Source organism: Notolepis coatsorum, assembly GCF_963971535.1.
Source record: "Notolepis coatsorum genome assembly, chromosome: 16".
Classification (NCBI taxonomy): domain Eukaryota; kingdom Metazoa; phylum Chordata; class Actinopteri; order Aulopiformes; family Paralepididae; genus Notolepis; species Notolepis coatsorum.
Genome location: NC_140180.1, coordinates 74,576,488 through 74,596,674, shown reverse-complemented (window position 1 = coordinate 74,596,674; position 20,187 = coordinate 74,576,488). Strand labels below are relative to the sequence as shown.

Sequence of the window (20,187 nt, the reverse complement as noted above, 5' to 3'; positions counted from 1 at the left end):
TCCTGGAATTAATCTAATTAAAATGAAGGGAAAAAAAGTGTTCTACCCAAATAATGACCAGAGGAGGAGATTTATCCTCTCCTCTTCATCTGAGGAGTCACTAGCTGTTCAACAGCATGAACATGTCTCTTCTTTTTGTAATTTCCAGTGTTTCTTTTAAAACTAGATTTATCGTAAATTTCTGTGCCCTTGATGCCATTAACACCGATATTGACAGCTCTCCAGTGTCAAATCACTCTCTGTCAGTAGATTCTTCTGTGCACCTTAATTTCTTAATCCACACACAAACCTGTCTCTCAATGTGTCTTTTAGTGAATCTCTAAATTCACAATTCTGCTGACTGGTTGCTCACACACAGACTGCTGCAGAAGCAGGTTTCTCAACAAATTCAGTGCAAGCTCAGTGTAACAGTTCCATGAATGAATGAATGAATGAAAACGTTATTTAACAGATTGCAGAATGGGTACAATACAGTACGGCTCAATACATACAATTGTTATGGGGATGCAGACCAGAGAAAGACGTTTGTCTTGTTTACATCAGGGTCCCCCATTTTCATTTCATATTGCTCCACATTGTCATTAGCCCCTTTCGTGACTGTGATGCACCGAGTGAATCCAGTCACTTGCTCCTCAATAGGAAACCAACCTAGATTTACCATGAAGGACTGGTTCTGGCCGAACCGTTCGTTATACAAGTATCACAGAGAAATTACAAAGGTACTCACAGTTGCACGAGGGTTTCGGACAGAGATACGGGATGGTGCGCATGCGCTGTGATCACCCAACGGCGGAAATAATGCCGTTTTGAGCAGTTTATACAAATTATTTAAAATGTTTATTAGCAACGCAGAGCTTTCAAACCATCCCGTATCTCTGTCCGAAACCCTCGTGCAACTGTGAGTACCTTTGAAACGTCTCTGTGATTCTTGTATAACGAACGGCTCGGCCAGAACCAGTCCTTCATGGTAAATCTAGGTTGGTTTCCTATTGAGGAGCAAGTGACTGTGGATTCACTCCGTGCATCAGTCACGAAAGGGGCTACATTGTCACCAAACGGTCCAATATTTCCAATAACCCAAGCCATTTCTGTTGTAAACACTCACGATAGTCCAGTCAATCCTTCCTTTAGTGTGTAAAGTGGATTTCCTCCTCTTGTAGATGTTTCCAAGTGCCGCTCGATCAACGTGAGCTAACATGCTAACTCGCTAACGTTAATAATGTAAACAAAGCTCGCAACGGACTTCTTCTTTCTTGCATTGCGCAGATTCAGACGTCCTCATCGCCGAATTGTGTTATATCCTGAGGACTTCTTAACCTCACCTGTATAACAATGATTAACACTACTTTTTTTTTTATCCACTTTTTCTCCCATTTTCTATATTTTCTCCCATCCCAATTTTCGTATCATCCAATTCAACCCTCCCCTGTCACGAACGCTGTTTCTTGCCTCCCACAAGCCGGCTGCAATGTGGACTAAGTCATACATAGCACAAGTCCCCTCCGGTACTTGAGGTAACAGCAGTCGCATCTTTTCACCTGCGCAGCTTGATCTCTCAGTGGCGAGGAGTAACCCGTGGGAGGCTCACGCTGCCCCCGACACTTCCTGATTCCACTGCGCAGGCGCACCAACCGACCTGTAGGAGTCGCTGTCCACAACGCCCGATCCTCACCCATCAGTTTCCCACCCCCTAATACGGCCAATGTGTATTAGTACGGACGACCAGCTAAACTGAAAGCAAATGTGGAGCGCTGGGCTCGAACAGGCGAGCCCAGCGTCTCCAGATTTTGTGGCGAGCGCCTTGCCCACTACGCCACGTAGCCGCCCGATTAACACTACTTTAGTTTAACACATTATTCTGACTACAGCTCCGGTAGTGCAATCACTTCCTGGTACCACAGCTGGGAACTACGGCAAGTATTTAAGGACAATACAGACCCAACGTTGAGAAAAAGATTAACGGCGTCAATTATATTATCGCGCGATACTAGTCTCGCGTTAACGCAGCACGTTAGCGGCCCAGCTCTAGTATATATATATATAAATTATATACAGTGTGTTTTGTATCATTGTCAAATAATGGGGGGTGGGGCACAGGGAGATGTGCCTCTTGGACAGTTTTAATTAGCAGGAAAGACCCTGCTCAGCCTTGTACTGCATGTCACCGCTGCTCATACATGACTTCCCCTCTCTTCATCTATCCCTTTCCCAGGGATGGTATAGAGTTCGCCTTCAAGGAGCCAAGTCCCCAGGGAGAAGGCAACCCTCCTCTCAACCTGGCTTTCTTGGACATTCTCAGCGAGTTCTCCTCCAAGCTCATGAGACAGGACAAGAGGACTGTGTAAGTCTCGCCTGTCAAGCCTGATTGTTGGAATCCTCCCATGTCTCCGCACGACAGGTGTTCCTGACAACTGCCGCAACTGGTGTTTTTGTTGCATGTGGCGTGAAGGCTCCTCCGCTCTGAATGTGCACCTGCTTTTTAGCGTCTGGGTGCTTGTCTTGTGTGTGTTGGTTCATCTTGTCTTGTCGTGCTTAGGGATGTCCCGATCCGATCACGTGATTTTCAGAAGATCGGGATCGGGGGGAATAAATCTGGAGTAAAAAAGAATATTTTTTTTTAAATTTTATTCAACAAACATGACCATGTTCATGTCTTAAACTCATACTGAGGCCTTAGTTTTGGTTTTAAATTACATATCATCATTCATTTATTTATTGTCGCACAGCAGAATAATTTGCCAAAACAAGCGCATTTCCTTTGATTTACACCGACAGTGACGTATGCCGAAAATAGCAGACCTACAAGCTCACAACGCGTCGCTCCCCCCTTAGCCACATGTACCTGGAGTGCTTGTCTTGTATGTGTGTGTTGGTTAATCTTGTCTTGTATGCATGTATGTGTGTGTTGGTTCATCTAGTCTTGTATGTATGTTTGTGTGTTGGTTCATCTCGTCTGACACGTCTCTCCCCCTCAGCCACATGTACCTGGAGTCAGGGACCGAAACTAGAGAGCGCCACCCGCCATTGGCGCTCAGTTTTTACGTTTGGCGCCTCTCACTGAGAGGTCTGACCGCCGTGTCTTTAGCGGAGTTCTCACTCGCTGTCTCAGCACAGACATGCAGCGCACCGCGCACTGCTGCTGCTGCTCCTACCCCTCCCCACCTGTTTCTGTATGCCTGCATGTAAACAGAGGCTATTGCCTCCGACAGTCACTGTGACGTTAGTCTAGTCAGTGTGGGACCTTCGTGAGATAACGTTAGCTACCGTTACAAAATGACCCAGTCAACTATTCACTTAGTTTAATACATGAGGCATTGTGTAACGTTATCCAGCCGGCTAGCTACTGATAGCTCCCGACATCAACAAATGCTCCAGCAATAGTCCAGTGCATAATACCTCCGTTGGCTAGGTAGCTCACTAGTCACTACGAAATGTCGCAGTAAACTAAATAGTTCAGAGGCGTTGTCCCAACGCCATCCAGCAGTAGCTACAGATAGCTCCTGACATCAATGTCCTACAACAACATGCGTATTCGAGTCCCTGGCTTACATTGCATGAGTGAGGGCTGCTGAATAGGATCCAGCTGTAGCTCAGGAGAATCCTTTTGCATGCTGAATGTAGCGTTTAGGGTCCAGCTACAGCGCCGGAGAATCCTTGCTGGAGGCCACTCGAGTATACACACAGACAGTGGAGCTGTTTGCAGACAGCGAGGTGGCGATGTCTCGCAGATAACACAATCACAAGTATGATTATATAATATATATATTTTATTTAAAAAATTTTATATAAAATAATAATAAAAAGAATTGTATCAAAAGAAAGTTGGCAGGTAAGAAATATGCTTGGCGGGTAGATTCTTCCCATCTACCCGCCACTGGCCGGTGAGTCAAAAAGTTAATTTCGCTCCCTGCCTTGTATGCGTGTGTGTTGGTTCATCTTGTCTTGTATGCGTGTGTGTTGGTTCATCTTGTCTTGTGTGTGTTGGTTCATCTAGTCTTGTATGTATGTTTGTGTGTTGGTTCATCTCGTCTTGTATGTATGTTTGTGTGTTGGAGAAAGACTTTCGTCTTGTTTACATCAGGGTCCCCCATTTTCTATTCATCATAACATATGACATACACGATATACAGATAGACAGTACTGCTACATCTATACTTTTCGCATCTATCTATACACTTCACAACATACTTCGTTTTTTTTGCCCAACCCAGTCCAACCCAGGATCTTTCACTGCCCAGTTCAGCCCAACCCAGTCCAGAATAGATCCCTCTTTCATGTTGATATGTTTTATGCTAATATTAGTAGAGTAGAGACACTGTTATTAATGTTTTATGCTAATAAATATTTTAAAGAGTAGAGACACGGTGTGATTATTACTATGATTGAAAATCAATTTAGACAAAGACATACAAAGAAGTAATTATCACAATTAGCGATTTATTTTTGGCTGGTAAAAAAATATGTTTGGCTGGTAAAAAAAATCAGCTACTCGCCAGTTGGCTGGTAAGCCAAAAAGTTAGTTTCCTCCCCTGGGTGTGGCCATGGTTAATCCAGCTAACTGAACTAAACTCTGCCCTCGACCAGGTTCAAACTTTTTGATCTGTTGTCATAGTGATTTAGTCAATCGAGTGCCGGGGAACGGAAAGGTCTGGCTTAAGTCAAGCTATGCTGAAAATTATCCGGCTAACTCAGTTAGCCAGGTACGAGGAACAGGGCCCTGGAGTGCTTGTCTTGTGTGTGTTGGTTCATCTTGTCTTGTATGTGTGTGTTGGTTCATCTTGTCTTGTATGTGTGTGTTGGTTCATCTTGTCTTGTGTGTGTTGGTTCATCTTGTATGCGTGTGTGTTGGTTCATCTTGTCTTGTGTGTGTGTTGGTTCATCTTGTCTTGTGTGTGTGTTGGTTCATCTTGTCTTGTGTGTGTGTTGGTTCATCTTGTCTTGTATGCGTGTGTGTTGGTTCATATTGTTTTGTGTGTGTGTGTTGGTTCATCTTGTCTTGTGTGTGTGTTGGTTCATCTTGTTGTGTGTGTGTTGGTTCATCTTGTCTTGTATGTGTGTTGGTTCATCTTGTCTTGTATGCGTGTGTGTTGGTTCATCTTGTCTTGTGTGTGTGTGTGTTGGTTCATCTTGTCTTGTGTGTGTGTTGGTTCATCTTGTCTTGTGTGTGTGTTGGTTCATCTTGTCTTGTGTGTGTGTTGGTTCATCTCGTCTTGTGTGTGTGTTGGTTCATCTTGTCTTGTGTGTGTGTTGGTTCATCTCGTCTTGTGTGTGTGTTGGTTCATCTTGTCTTGTGTGTGTGTTGGTTCATCTCGTCTTGTGTGTGTGTTGGTTCATCTCGTCTTGTGTGTGTGTTGGTTCATCTTGTCTTGTGTGTGTGTTGGTTCATCTTGTCTTGTATGTGTGTTGGTTCATCTTGTCTTGTATGTGTGTTGGTTCATCTTGTCTTGTTTGTGTGTGTGTTGGTTCATCTTGTCTTGTGTGTGTGTTGGTTCATCTCGTCTTGTGTGTGTGTGTGTTGGTTCATCTTGTCCTGTGTGTGTTGGTTCATCTCGTCTTGTATGTGTGTGTGTTGGTTCATCTTGTCTTGTCTTGTGTGTGTGTTGGTTCATCTCGTCTTGTATGCGTGTGTTGGTTCATCTTGTCTTGTATGCGTGTGTTGGTTCATCTTGTCTTGTATGTGTGTGTTGGTTCATCTCGTCTTGTATGTGTGTGTGTTGGTTCATCTTGTATGTGTGTGTGTTGGTTCATCTTGTCTTGTCTTGTGTGTGTGTTGGTTAATCTCGTCATGTGTGTGTGTTGGTTCATCTCGTCTTGTATGTGTGTGTGTTGGTTCATCTTGTCTTGTATGCGTGTTGGTTCATCTTGTCTTGTGTGTGTGTTGGTTCATCTTGTCTTGTATGTGTGTGTGTTGGTTCATCTTGTATGTGTGTGTGTGTTGGTTCATCTTGTCTTGTATGCGTGTGTGTTGGTTCATCTTGTCTTGTGTGCGTGTGTGTTGGTTCATCTCGTCTTGTGTGTGTTGGTTCATCTTGTCTTGTGTGTGTTGGTTCATCTTGTCTTGTGTGTGTGTTGGTTCATCTTGTATGTGTGTGTGTTGGTTCATCTTGTCTTGTATGCGTGTGTGTTGGTTCATCTTGTCTTGTGTGTGTTGGTTCATCTTGTCTTGTGTGTGTGTTGGTTCATCTTGTATGTGTGTGTGTTGGTTCATCTTGTCTTGTATGCGTGTGTGTTGGTTCATCTTGTCTTGTGTGTGTTGGTTCATCTCGTCTTGTATGTGTGTGTTGGTTCATCTTGTCTTGTATGTGTGTGTGTTGGTTCATCTTGTATGTGTGTGTGTTGGTTCATCTTGTCTTGTATGTGTGTGTGTTGGTTCATCTTGTCTTGTATGCGTGTGTGTTGGTTCATCTTGTCTTGTGTGTGTTGGTTCATCTCGTCTTGTATGTGTGTGTTGGTTCATCTAGTCTTGTGTGTGTTGGTTCATCTTGTCTTGTGTGTGTTGGTTCATCTCGTCTTGTATGTGTGTTGGTTCATCTTGTCTTGTGTGTGTGTTGGTTCATCTCCTCTTTGACACGTCTCTCCCCCCTCAGCCACATGTACCTGGAGCGCTTCATGACGTTCCAGATGGCGCTGCAGCGGGAGGACTGCTGGCTCCCCCTCATCTCCTACAGGAACTCCCTGCAGGCCGGCGGAGACGACGACACCATGTCCGTGATGAGCGGCTACTCCAGCAGGGGCTCCTCTGTCCGCTCCAAGAAGACCAAGCCCGCCACCGTCACAGCTGGCACGTCGGCGGCCAAGAGGAAGCTGCCAGAAGGTACGGGCCGCTGGGTTTAATAGCGCGGCTCTTCACGCTGAGCCGCGAGGGGATTACATGTCTCGTTTTCCCAGGATTGTTTGCTCCGCGATTATTCCGTATACTTTGGACGGGAAGCAATTCTGTGTTGAAAACCCAAATCCCGATCGTTGGACATCCGCGATCTTCCGTCCAATCAAATCTCCACTGCGTAGAGCAGAAGCCACCCATCAAGGCTCTACTGTAACCCAGGCGTGATGTAACGAAGGCTAAGCTGGAGGCCAGATTAACCCAGATGCTGCCTCAATCTGGACCCGTCCCCCAGCCTGGTTCAACCGACCTAGCTGATGAGAGAAGAGATTAAACAGCAGATGGGTTCGGAGAGGCAGTCGGAGGAGGCAGCGGCTTTAACCACTCCGCACAGGGTCACTTAGATCTGTATCCAGGCCTCTGTTTGTTTACGTGGGGATAATACCGTATTGCAACGCTCCCTCAATGAGGGATCTCCAAGCAGGTTCTAGGATGACCTCGGAAAGAGGAATTATAATTCGTATAGTTATTTTATTGACTCAGGTTGCCTGTTGCCAAGTGTCTCTTTTATCTATTTGGATGTTTCATGAAATAATTGTAAGAATCCCTGGCTTAGTGCTTCCCCAGGATTGTCATAGTAGATGGTGCTGAGTCTTAACTAAGGGGTGGTCCCCCGTCCATGAGGTAAAATAATTTGCAATAAAGAAAGCCATTTGTTGTAATTTCCTGAAACTTAAAAACATAATTTCAATAAAATGGCAAACACAAGGTTAAGTTCCAAATAACTTATTTATTAAGTACAGTGTACAAGGTTCAAGGTTTCACAATAGTTTAATGTTGAACACGAAAACACATGCATGCACACACACAGTGGAACAGAGGACAGAGCAATCATGTATTAGACAATGATGCATCTGTTTCTAAGCTGGCCGTGTCTAGTTTTTTACCAACGGATTTCCAGTTCCGTGTTCTGCGATCTGATTGGCCACTGACGTTTCTGGTGCGATCTGATTGGCCACTGACGTTTCTGGCCATGTGACATGTGCGCCCAATCGCGTGACGCGCCCATTTCCGCCTCCTAACAGCCTGCAAACTACCTAACGCTTAGTTTATCACTGGTTAAGCTTAGGCGACTCTTTTGAAGTTAATTAATCAAGAATGTTAATGTGTGTATAACTGTTTGTTATTCCCCCCCCCCAGAGGAGAGCAGCAGCAGCAGCAGCACTGAGGTGTGGCAGCAGAGCATGCAGACCCCAGTGATGATGCCCTCGCCCCACCTCACCTCTACCGCCATGAGGGACCCCAAGAGGGGCCGCGAGGACAGCTTCATGGGAGTCTATCCCCTCCCTCACGACCAGCAGCAGCCACATCCCCACCCGCAGCACCACCAACAGACTCCCCAGCACCACCAAACACCCATGGATTACAAGTATGGGTGCCTCACTGTTACAACATGTTACTGGAAATGTAACCACTAAAACACCTGTTGCTTTTTCCCCTGTATAGGTTATCATTAACATACTTTCCGGAAGAGTGTGATCACTAGATGGAAAATTTCTTAACCCATTTTAATTGGAATATAGATTTAGAACATTTCATAATCATAAAATGGAACAAAAACAAGTGTTTGTCAGTCCATATATCAATCAACTGGAGAATTTCTCCATTTTGTGGTTGGGCCACCTATTTGATTACATTTTGATCACCGGTTGGGCCTTTAAAACATGTCTTCCTAATGTGTTTGTGTTTGTAGTTCCCAGGTGACGTGGATGCTGGCCCAGAGACAGCAAGAAGAGGCACGCCAGCAGCAGGAGAGAGCCATGAACTATGCCAAGCTCAGGTCCAACCTGCAGCATGCCATGTAAGACACTGCTATTGCCTAAGGATCTCTTGTTTCTAATCTAAGTTGGTTGTCTGCCATGGGGATGTCATGACAGTAAGCTGATGTGTTTTTTTTATATAAAAATGTACAGTCGTCGTGGCACGGGGCTTATGGAGGAGGATGAGGAGCCAATCGTAGAGGATGTGATGATGTCGTCTGAAGGTCGTATGGATGATCTTAACGAAGGCATGGACTTTGACACCATGGACATTGACCTGGTGAGATTCACATTTAATTGAATTTACCGCTTATGAATTCTTGAGAAATTCTCCATCTACCGGTAGATGCAGTCTTTTCTTCCGGTTCAGTGATGAGTTTGTGAAAATGTAACTGAATGTAGATAATGAATAACCGAGAATGCTGCATACGCCGTACAGTAAACATTAATAAAATGTATGGTATTTGAGTTTTTGACATTATGTGAAAATAAATTTGCATTGTTTTTTGTCCCTTAAGTCCAGAATCATTACTGTGTCTATACTGTAGTCAAGGACATAACTGTAAGAGTGAAACCAAACACAAACGTCACTCTTACACAGTGACAGTAGTATGTATTCTCTCATTGGACTAACTTCTAGTATGTGAACTTTACTAATGAAATAGTGAAATGTAACTATTCCCCCATTTTTCTGAGGACCCCCTGAAACCTCAAGGACCCCCGGACCCTATGTTGAGAAACACTGAACTAACTTACTGTGAATTGAATTCAATCTTTATTTCAAACATGTGAAAAATGTAAATTCATTAAAAAATTTTTTTTATAAAAAGCAACAACAAACTAAAATTATTCAAAATTATTCTAACAAATATTCTAACAAATACTAACTTAATATGTCCAAAAGGGAGTAGGACGAAGTATACACTTATTTAATCCTACCCCTTCTCTACCATTCAGTGATTGTGAATATACATTCTAAGTCACAATACATTATTTATATATACACATAAATGCACTATTCTTTGTACATATAAATATATGTACCCACAATTGTTAAGTAAATAATTAATAATCTATGTAAACACCTGGTGTCAAAGCCTTTCTTCATCCCTGTACCTGGTGAAAATCATGTTCTTATACCTCTTTCTGCTACATTCAGACTGTTCCACAGTTTCACCCCACAGATTGAAATTCAAAATGCATTGTCATACAAACACTAACTAACCTACTTTATTTTCCTCTCTCCTAGCCGCCCTCTAAAAATCGTCGTGAGCGGTCTGAGCTGAAGCCAGACTACTTTGACCCTGCTTCCATCATGGATGAATCGGTACACAGTACTCTTCTCTGTCTCCATAGCACCTACTCCTTAAATTATATTCAAGGGGAGGTACCCCAGTTGAATAGGGGTGGGGGGGGGTCCTTTCATCCAATCTGAATGAAAACTTTACATGTTGATTTTGGATGGAAAATATTCTGTATTATGACTTTTATATATTTTGTTATTCACATACTCAAATTAGCTCATATTTCATAAATAATTAGCATGTTGGTTAGAACTTTCTTTTCTCAATAGATTTTGTGAGTTTATTTTTATTTATTTTTTACAAACAAATTTATTTGTCATTTACAGAGGGGTTAAAGAAAAACTTGTGTTTATCGTGAGTTATTAAAAAATACTGTGTTTTGTTGCAATTTTCACATAAAATGCGGGGGGGTTATATATACATATAGCTTCTGTAAATTACTAGCTATTTTTGTTAACACTTTAAGTGCCAGCCACGCGTTTTGTCGTTAGTTCATGCCGACCGTTGAGTGCCGCCAACGCTATATAGCGTTTGTTTGTCGTATTTTTTTTTTTATTGACTTTGAATTAGGGATGCTCGATATTGGCTTTTTTACCGATACCGATATTCCGATATTGTCCAACTCTTAATTTCCGATACCGATATCAACCGATACCGATATATGCAGGGTCCCCCCCCCAAAAAATTGAATAATTTCAGGTAACTAATAATTTCACTGGATATATATATAACAAATATTGTTGTTTTTTTTTTTTTAAACCGATACCGATATTTTGCGATATCACATTTTACTGCCGATATCGGCCGATAACATCCCTACTTTGAATTCATATTTCATCAATCGAGCCTCAGGTTAGTGTTGCAGACCTCTCTGAGCTCAATTGGGAAGATACCGCCCCCTATCGTCTCTCCCTGTGTAACTGCACCCCATTACTTTAGACTGATGGGGGGGGCAGTTTCCTCATTTTACTTTTCCGTCAAGCCAACTGAAGAATCCATTGTGATCGCCGGCTCTGAAAACGCGTGGATTATGTATTTACAGTACCCAATGCTGAATCAATAAACGCGATCGATATTTGGAATGGCGATCAGGAATTGGAATAATCTTTTTGGGTAACATCTGAGGTAAGGAATTTATTTTACCTACTTATTTTTAATAGGCCGAAAAATGACAAAGTTTTTGTGTATGCCAGAATATTCCAGTAAATGCCGATTATCACGGAATCTTTATATTTTCCTTGAAAACAAGGGCTTTTCAAAATGCTATAAAACGGAAATTAAGCGATTAGAAAAAACAATCCGTTTCGACAAACAAGTCATTGATAAGCGACCGGCAGATTAGACACATAGCCATAATTTAAGACAGAGATTATGCGTTCACAACGCTATCATTGAAGTGGCTGGTGGCATTCAACCACGTTTTACCATGTTAATCAGTGGCACTGGAAGTGTCAAATTTGCATAAAGCGAATGTCATTTTGAGAAAATTGCTGTTTTTTTCAGTAGCTTGGTGTACATGATGCAGCTCGTACAAAAGCGTGAACATTTGATATTTATAGGTTTTTTTATGATTGATTTATATGTTTTACGAAACTACAGTAGTTGTAGGGTCAAAATATGATATCTCAAAATAAAATTAATATTATCCAGCCCAAAATCACAATTTTCAACTGGGGTGTCTTGCCTTAAAATATTTTGTATATGTATCCGCTAGATTTGCTATACTTGTGTATATTTATAGGTCCCCTCTAACTTGTTTTTTTGTTATTGAAATGTATTAACCCCTTCAGAACCTTCAGAAACACATAGGGAGTAGTTGTTTAGAGTTGAGCCCTTTTTTGTCATTTTGCATTTTTCTATTCACGTGGGACATGGTATTTTGGGGCGTGAAGCTGTTTGTGTCCTATGTGCTTGTTACTTGCTAATTTGTTAATTGAAGCATGTTTTTATTTGTTCCCTCTAGGTCCTCGGGGTGTCCATGTTTTAAGCTAATATTTAGAAGCTGGGAGAAAAAGAAGAGGAGCTTTGTATTTAAAGAGAATATTAGATGCGGAAACTGAAGTGTTTTCTGTAAAGAACATTTCTGACGTATACTCCATGTGGACCAATGACACCCACACTCAGTGTTGCTTGCTCAGAGAGGACTTTGTTTCAAATATTTACTTTTATAATCCTTGGGTAAGCTCTTCCTGTTCAGAAATAGAGTGACAGGCCACTTCCAAACCTATTAGATATCAGACGTGTCTGAATAAAAATCCATAATAATATTTTTTTTTTCTTTTTTTTTCTCAAATGGGGATGGATTGGTGTGTTTAACTTAAGATTTTTTTTTTTTCTTTTTTTTTTTTTTCTTTTTTTTTATGTCTAACCCTTTTTATAATAGTAGTGAGTAACCAGGTGTGAAGTAGTAATTTATACAGACTGTAGTAGCTTGCTTGTACTGTGTTAGCCAAGTGGACGGAGGTCTTTCTGTTTCAGTGTTTTTAGTCCTCTCCCCCCCCCCCCCCCCCCCTTGTCGGATCCGGTTTGTGGTCCCAATAACCACTGGTGGTTCAGATGGCGAGATGTCGTGTAGAATCAGTCAGGCTCCCCCTCTCCTAGTGCTGTGAAGATTCCCTGAGAGTCCATGGAACGCTCCACACTGTTAAGCAGTAAGTCCTGAAGCTTACCCAAAGATTCGGAACCCCCCCCCATCTCACGTAGGAATGTGTGCCCCCAACAGCGAGCAGAACCCCAACCCTCCCCACCCCCCGGTAGCGCCACTGTGTGGACTGGACTCTGAGAAAAAGCAGCGCATTTGAAGAAATCCTACATCTCTTTCTCTAGAAATCCAGCATATTAATGTTGAAATGGGTTTAAAATCTACATTTTAAATAAAAATTATATATGAATCGGTGCTGATTTTATAAATGTGCTTTTGGTTTTTCTTATTTTCAAATTTTCAACCTGCAGTCACAAAGTTTGAGAAAATGTGTAAGTAAACTTAAACAAATGAGAGCATGTGAAAGTCATGCGCAAAGGAAGATTTTTAAATTTGTATTTTTATGGTTTTTCTTTGTCTTGATAATGTCTTCGGCTTTCTACCTTTTTTCCTACGTGTAAATTAGTTTGGATAAAGACTTAAATGAAAAGACTTAAATGAAAAGACTTGTGAAATTCAGCTTTAATGGTTTTTCTCGACATTGAAAGAGTCCCGTCACAAAAAAAAAAAAAATTAAAAGTCGGATGTTTAAAAAAGAAAAAAGAAGAAAAAAAAGAAAACAACCGAAAAGTCATTCACACCCTACTGAAAGTGAACGTTATACAGCAGCGCTCTGGCAGCTAGACGAAGCTTAGATTTTGAGACAACACTTGTCCTTCACACAAGTTTTAATGAAAAACGTTTTGTCTACTGAGGTATTTTTCTTTGTAGTCATTCCATGCCTAAGCCTTAAACATGCTATGTGGAGGTCACCTTCTCTCACAGTAAATCTTCCATGTCAGAGGATCAGTCATGTTTAACGGTGGTTTAATTGGGCTTCTTAGGACATGAGACATGAGATGGTTCGGATGTAATGTGATAAAGTAGATGAACAGCCTGTGTGTGTTTTTTGCCTAATTATTTTATGTAAGTAAAAAGAAAATTCTTTTAAAAGGAGAAAGTACTGTTTGTTTGTTACTTTACTTACCACTACATTGGTATAAATTCTTATTAGATCATGTGTATATATTCAACTAAAAAGAAAAGAGAAAAAAAAGTCAAGCTTTATTTTCTTGTTTCCTTTCAGCCATTTTTCCTTTTTCTTTCCTGCACATACCTACACTTGAGTTATTGTCTTCTCCCCCATCCTCTTGTCACTCACTCTTTCTGATTTGTACTTGTCTGGAGACGGTAACTTTTGAATAAAAATCAACACATTTCATCTGTGTAACTATTTCCTGACACATTTTTAGAAGAGATCAGAACGGTTGTAAATTAGTTTCGACTAGGATTTTTTGGAACCCCCCGGTCTGCGGCGCCGTGTGCCTACATTTGGACAATTCAGGGTTAATTGCCATCGGTTGCATTAGTTAGAACCAGGTTTCTGTTCCATTTGTTGGCACAAGAGGGCAGTCTTTAGTCAAAGGAATTCCATGCCTAACCCAATCCCGCTGTAGTGGCGGTGCCATTACAGTGTCAAAGGGTCTTTGTGATATATATATCTTTTTCATTCAGTAGGAAATGCGGAAAGGCTATGAATACATAATGTGAACTAGTCATTGATCATACCTCGCAGAATGTGACGCATTTTTCCATGAATTATTTTTTTAAATTAGTTTTCCAAAAATAAAGACAATACAAAACATAAAAATAAAAAAATGAATCTGTCGCGATCGCACCTGTCACATTTGAATGTGTATGCGAAACGTGTTTGCAAAGTGAGTAGTGCGTAATGACCCGTCTCCCCAACAATTTGTTTGGATTTACTTCTTTCATGGTCATTTCCCTTCATGCGTTTTTTTTTGCTGTGCAGTAGGTGTTGAATTCTATTCAAAGTGGTCTTTAAAAAAGTCTTAAATGTATCTTGTTGAACCCTGATTGAGTATGACCAGGGGTGTGGCGGAGGAGAGCTGGGAGTGTCCTGGATGGTCGGTCTATGTGTTGTCACATTTGGTGTTAGACTATCAAAGGGCGTCCGTCGCACCGAGGGTAATCCGTCTCTCCGGAGACAGATTGGAAATTAAAAGAGCCTAGTTCCTGTAATGATAAAAGTGAGGAGATGTGGCGATAGATTAAAAAGGATGAAAGCAGAGGAGACTTCCGTGTCGATCAATGCTGCCTCATTAGAATAGGACTTGGAAGAGTTCCATTCACATCCAGACTGTAAGTGCATGGAGAGAGGCATATATATCACTGCATCAGTCCTCTTTATCACATTTCACATCTCAATCTCAGAATGGATGTTGTGGAGGAAAAACACACTGTTGCCTTGGCATCTTGGTTGATTGGTTCTCTGAGCAGGCAGCACCTCTAGAGTCTTGAATGCTGGACTCTTGCTGGCGTGTGCAGAAGCAGCAATAACTGCTCCTGAACCTTGTTGCTTTGCCTTGTTGTCTTGGGCCATAGAGTGCCCTTTTCAGGTAGAGAAATCAATATAACATTCTGCACAAGTCATTGCTGGCGTCTACTTCCTGGCTGAAAGTTGCACCCTAAAATGACACTTTGATGATGTGACACCAGGAGGACACTTGTTCCAGGATTCTTTGTATTTTTTAGGGGCACTAGTAGCGACCAGACTCAGCCCAGGCACCTTCTCCTAGAGAGCAGGGGTCGGCAACCTGCAGCTCTTAGCCACTCTGCTGTGGCTCCCTGTTACTACATTTATTATTATTATTATTTTTTTTTTTTTTACATCTCTTATTTTGGAGATCGTAAACACTGAAATGAGAAAAATATTTCATCAACTAAAATATACGTCACACTCTCCATGCCGTCTGCAAGCGGCTAATCTTGAGTTTCCGACCCCCCAGTAAACTAACCATGGATTAAAAAAAAAAAAAAAAAAGGGGGGAAAGTCAGAGGAAAACAGAACAGATTAATTTGCTTTCACGACTAACGATGCAGGCATACCTGTATGCCTAGTGGTAAGAAATTTGCGAACAACAAAAAAAATTACTTTTTATTTTATACATTTTCCACAAATAAGGGAAGGACTCAAATAGAGCTGCATAGTTGAGTAGATTTGATTTGATTTGATTTCAAAGTGGACTACTTTTTATTTGATATATTTTTCCACAAATAAGGGAAGGACTCAAATATACCTGCATAGTTCAGGGTTTTATTTCAAAGTAGGTCTACAGATACCAGTGTTGTTTCTCCTCTTCTGTGTTTTATTTCAAAGTAGGTTTACAGATGCCAGTCTTTTTTCAAAGTGGACTACTTTTTATTTGATACATTTTCCACAAATAAGGGAAGGACTCAAATATACCTGCATAGTTCAGGGTTTTATTTCAAAGTAGGTCTACAGATACCAGTGTTGTTTCTCTTCTGTGTTTTATTTCAAAGTAGGTCTACACATGGTAGTCTTTTTTCAAAGTGGACTACTTTTTATTTTATAAATGTTTCAAGTTTCTTTAATAGTTGTCATACAGAAGTACAGAATACTTTTATACAAAATGCTTCTTACTGTTACGCTCCAGAGACTGTGCAAGACAAGATAAGTATGAAATAGAATAACATAGTATAGCATGTAAATTAGAAGTAAAAAAATGAGGTCACAGTGTTCAGTATAGACATATGTACAATGTTTGATGCAGAATAGACGTAACTGAGTTACCATATAATATGCAATACTATGCGGTGTACTAATATACAATACTATATAGTGCAAGGCAGAAATGGGATGAGGTGCAATTTAGGTACAATTTACAGTAGGTGTACGAGTTGTAGTGCAAAGTGTGGAGAGTGGGTGCTGCAGTGTGTTGTTTGTTTAAGTGAGTGTGTGCTGTGTGCATTTGATGGTTGTTGCATAGTGTTTATTGTTCGTTTAGCAGCCTGATGGCCTGGGGATAGAAGCTTCTTCTGAGTCTTTCTGTGCTCGCCTTAAGACTCCGGTATCGCTTGCCTGACCGCAGCAGTTCAAAGAGGCAGTTGTTCGGGTGGCTCGAGTCCTTAATAATTCTCTTAGCCTTCCCCCTGCACCGCTTGTTGTAAATGTTCTGGAGGGTGGGAAGCCCCCCTCCAATTGTGCGTTCGGCTGAACGTGTCACTCTTTGTAGTCTGCTAAATAAGCGAAGGACTCATATACCTGCATAGTTCAGGGTTTTATTTCAAAGCCGGTCTACAGACGCCAGTGTTTTGTCTCCTCTTCTGTGTTTTATTTATTTATTTTCAAAGCCCGTCTACACATGCCAGTCTTTTTTCTCCTTCATAAGAGTTTGAGGGTTTCCTTTGTTATAACAGGTAAAAACAGCAATAAAATGTCAAAACATTTATTTTTGTTTTATAATTCCATTAATGCAACAAACGATGCTATAAGTATAAAGTATAATACATTGCAAATGACTTTGGGTATGCAATCGTCAGGCGTTTTATGCTAAATGTGGGGTATGCTTGGGGATAACTATATATAAAACGTTATACACTGTTATCTTCCTTTTAAGGGTAAATTGGTTTTGCGGCTCCAGATGAATTTTATTTTGTGGGAGGGGGGGAAAATGGCTCTTTTGATAGTAAAGGTTGCTGACCCCTGTCCTAGAGCAAAGATGCAGGCACCTTCTCCTAGAGCAGAGACTATGCCCAGGCACCTTCTCCTAATACTCCCAGAGCAAAGACTTGAATGTCCATACCCCTTCTCCTATAGGCCCTACTCCCAGAGCAAAGACCCTGCCCAGGCCCCTTATCCTATATGCCCTACCCTCATGGCATATGGAGCTACTGGCATTTATTTAATATATATTTTTTTGCCCCTGTCCAGCTTTCGCCCTAGCAGTCCATTGTGTGGAAGGAACACAGGCCTGGCAGTGTTTATACAGCAGAGAGAGGAAAAGACAACCAATGAGACCTTTTAGTCGTGGTCTTTCCATGTGGTAGTACAACTAGCGGTTAGTGGTGTGTATTCTCTCTATACTTGTTAACCCACAGCAGTGCTTCAGGTGGCGTCGTTGAATTGTGTTCAGTTGAGCTGGTGAGGTCAGGGCTGCTGAGGTTCAATCAGGACCACAGACTCAGATAGACCCTTGTTTACTCCTGATAACCCATGGTGGGGCCCCCGCCGGAGCAACCACTTCAGCTGGTGTCGGGACCTCAAGGAGGGTCAAGGAGAGCTGGGAACCAGGATACACATTCGTACACGGACAAGATAATCCTAATATTCACCCTGCCTGTGCTTTTTTGAGCCAAACGATAATAGTGTTATACATTTTACACCTCGGTAAGAATGGATCCAGACTGTCTTTGTGTAACTGATTAACCACATCAATAGAGTTTGTGAAGCAATAAACCAGACATTCCATTATTCCACAATGGCTTAAATCTACACCGCATTTTAATTCCATGGCTAAATCATTAATGAACACATCGAACAACTAATCTCCTGGAAAGGGGAGGCAGAACCCTGGAGAATCATTTACCAGGGCCCGCCACAGATCAAGCAGACAGACAAGCAAACAGCCTGAGGTCCTCTAGACACTTTTTTAAGGACTCATCTTCTGTAAAAACAAGTGAGCTCTCTATAGTACCATCCGTGTCACTGTTCACCTCGTCCATGAAATCTTTGACTCACACCCGTCATATCCGAAACACTGTGTGTGTCAATTAAAATATCAGGTATCCCTGACAAAGGAAAGAGAATCTTCCCCCGGATTAAGTGTACTGGAGACGTTCCTCTGGCTACAGCGAGATGTGGAGGTGCATGTGAAGAAATGAGATCGGATCCAATGCCCTTCATTATGGAGAGCAGGTTTTATGAGCGTGACTCAGGCAGGCCAGAGCAGGTCAGAGATTCCAGTGGGTGGCTATGAATAGAGCGCCGTGGGAACCCACTCAAGTTTGCGCGGTACTGACGGAGGGCGCAGAGCGACCAAAGGCGTGGTGAATGAGTGACGCGAGTGACAGGGCCGTTGTTGTAGTTAGTGAACAGGAACGGAGAGATTAGTGTGTCTCTCGTCCCCGTGCCGAGGAGTGAGATGCTTGCGCGTGTGTGAAGGGGGAGGATCTGTCATCGGCTGAGCCGCAGGTGGTCCAGGGGGGTCCCGTCAGGGCGGTTGACCCTGTGATCCGAGAAAACAGGACAGCTTTGCAGCCGGGAAGAGCGGGATTTTGACCCTGGGAGCAGAAATATCTCCACACGCTTACTCTCTCCCTCCTCATCTCACCCGCACCCATGTACCAGGACAACTCTCTCTGATCCCAGTGGGCTCTGGAATGAGGCAAATAATGGTATTTCCAGCTGGGAGGAGGGGGAAAAACATGACTACAAAATTCATTAAGGGAAGTGACACCTGAGTGAATGCGGTACTGAAGTATGGCGTGATCCACAGGTCTGTTCTTCCTTCTTCCAGCCCTTGAGACCCATTCAAAGGTGACTCGAGCGGACTTGACAGGCTCTTGGGACGGAACTAGCTCCACTAAATCATAGAAGTCCCTGTAAAGTTTGGATGAGCGTCTTATAAGGGTGTGATGAGGCAGGCCTCATAAAGATGACAGAGAGATCCCGGTGTCACCATCCTCTGCCAGGAAACCCCAATGATTAATGAGGGCCAGGACACCTTCTCTAATAAGACTCATCTCTTTAATTGGCTGAACAATATCTCTGTGTATTTGTGCACGAGTTTGTGTAGTCTGCATATTCATACATGCGTGCGCACGTGTGTAGACACAGGTGTTCATGTGTGCGTTTGCACGTGCCTGTATGTGTGTGTGTTTGTTTGCATATGATTGGCTCTTTCACTTTGCCATCTCTGCAGCAAAAGGAGGAGGACATGAGGTAAGTTAGCCTGATTATAAAGTGACTACTCCCTGTACCAAGATTTAGCACCTCAAGCAGTAACAATTTATTCAATCTATTCTTAAGTGTGGGATGTGCAGCTGGGTAAGGGTTGGGTTATGTAAGGGTATAACAGTGCATAGTTTGAATCCGATATGATGGCAATTATAAATCCGAGGTAGACGACAGATGGTAGGATATTTTAAGGGTTCAGCAGGTATAAGTCGTCATCCCCAAGTGAAAAAAGGGAGAGTGTGAAACAGAGAAAGAGAGAAATAATCAGAGACAAGGAGAGAGAGTGCAGACCCAGTGCAGGGAGAGCTGGTCCTCGTTAGCACTCTATTCATCAGTCTTTAAAGGTCAGGGTTCAGAGGGGCCTGAGGGGGGCCGAGCGTGGCCCCTCACCTCTCACCCGTGACCCCCCCAGCCGGCACCTGGAGCCGAGGTATTTCCCCGTAGCGTTTTTCTGGTAACATTTCATCTCTCTTGACTGACTGGTGAAACAGCATCAGAACAACATCAATGTCTGGTATTGATGTTGCTGTCATGGATCCTGCTCGACTGAGGCGAATTGCCATAAATTGGCCTAAGAATAGCATCTGAATCACACACACGCCCCTCGCCAGTGTGCACATGAGCATGCACTACCACACGCACACAAGTGTGTGTAGTATCACTTCTCTCTCTCCCTCACACACACACACACACAGTCACATACACACAAAGTGTTTGGATAGCACAGAGGGAAAGGGAGTGGCTGACCCAGGGCATGTGGGAGTGGACAAGGCAGAAAG

The 20,187-nt window shown here is 42.4% G+C and overlaps 1 protein-coding gene across 1 annotated transcript in view; it reads left to right on the top strand.

Annotated features, from left to right (window-relative positions):
* Positions 1 to 13,847, top strand: part of stag2b (STAG2 cohesin complex component b) — a 76,283-nt gene extending 62,436 nt beyond the window's left edge. Inside the window, exons 28-34 of the mRNA XM_084332416.1 lie at positions 2,213 to 2,341; positions 6,588 to 6,814; positions 8,024 to 8,252; positions 8,577 to 8,684; positions 8,797 to 8,923; positions 9,893 to 9,970; positions 11,911 to 13,847. Coding sequence (XP_084188542.1) covers positions 2,213 to 2,341; positions 6,588 to 6,814; positions 8,024 to 8,252; positions 8,577 to 8,684; positions 8,797 to 8,923; positions 9,893 to 9,970; positions 11,911 to 11,934 — 922 coding nt within the window. The 3' untranslated portion in view covers positions 11,935 to 13,847. The remainder of the gene's footprint in view (positions 1 to 2,212; positions 2,342 to 6,587; positions 6,815 to 8,023; positions 8,253 to 8,576; positions 8,685 to 8,796; positions 8,924 to 9,892; positions 9,971 to 11,910) is intronic.
* The last annotated feature ends 6,340 nt before the right edge of the window (positions 13,848 to 20,187 follow it).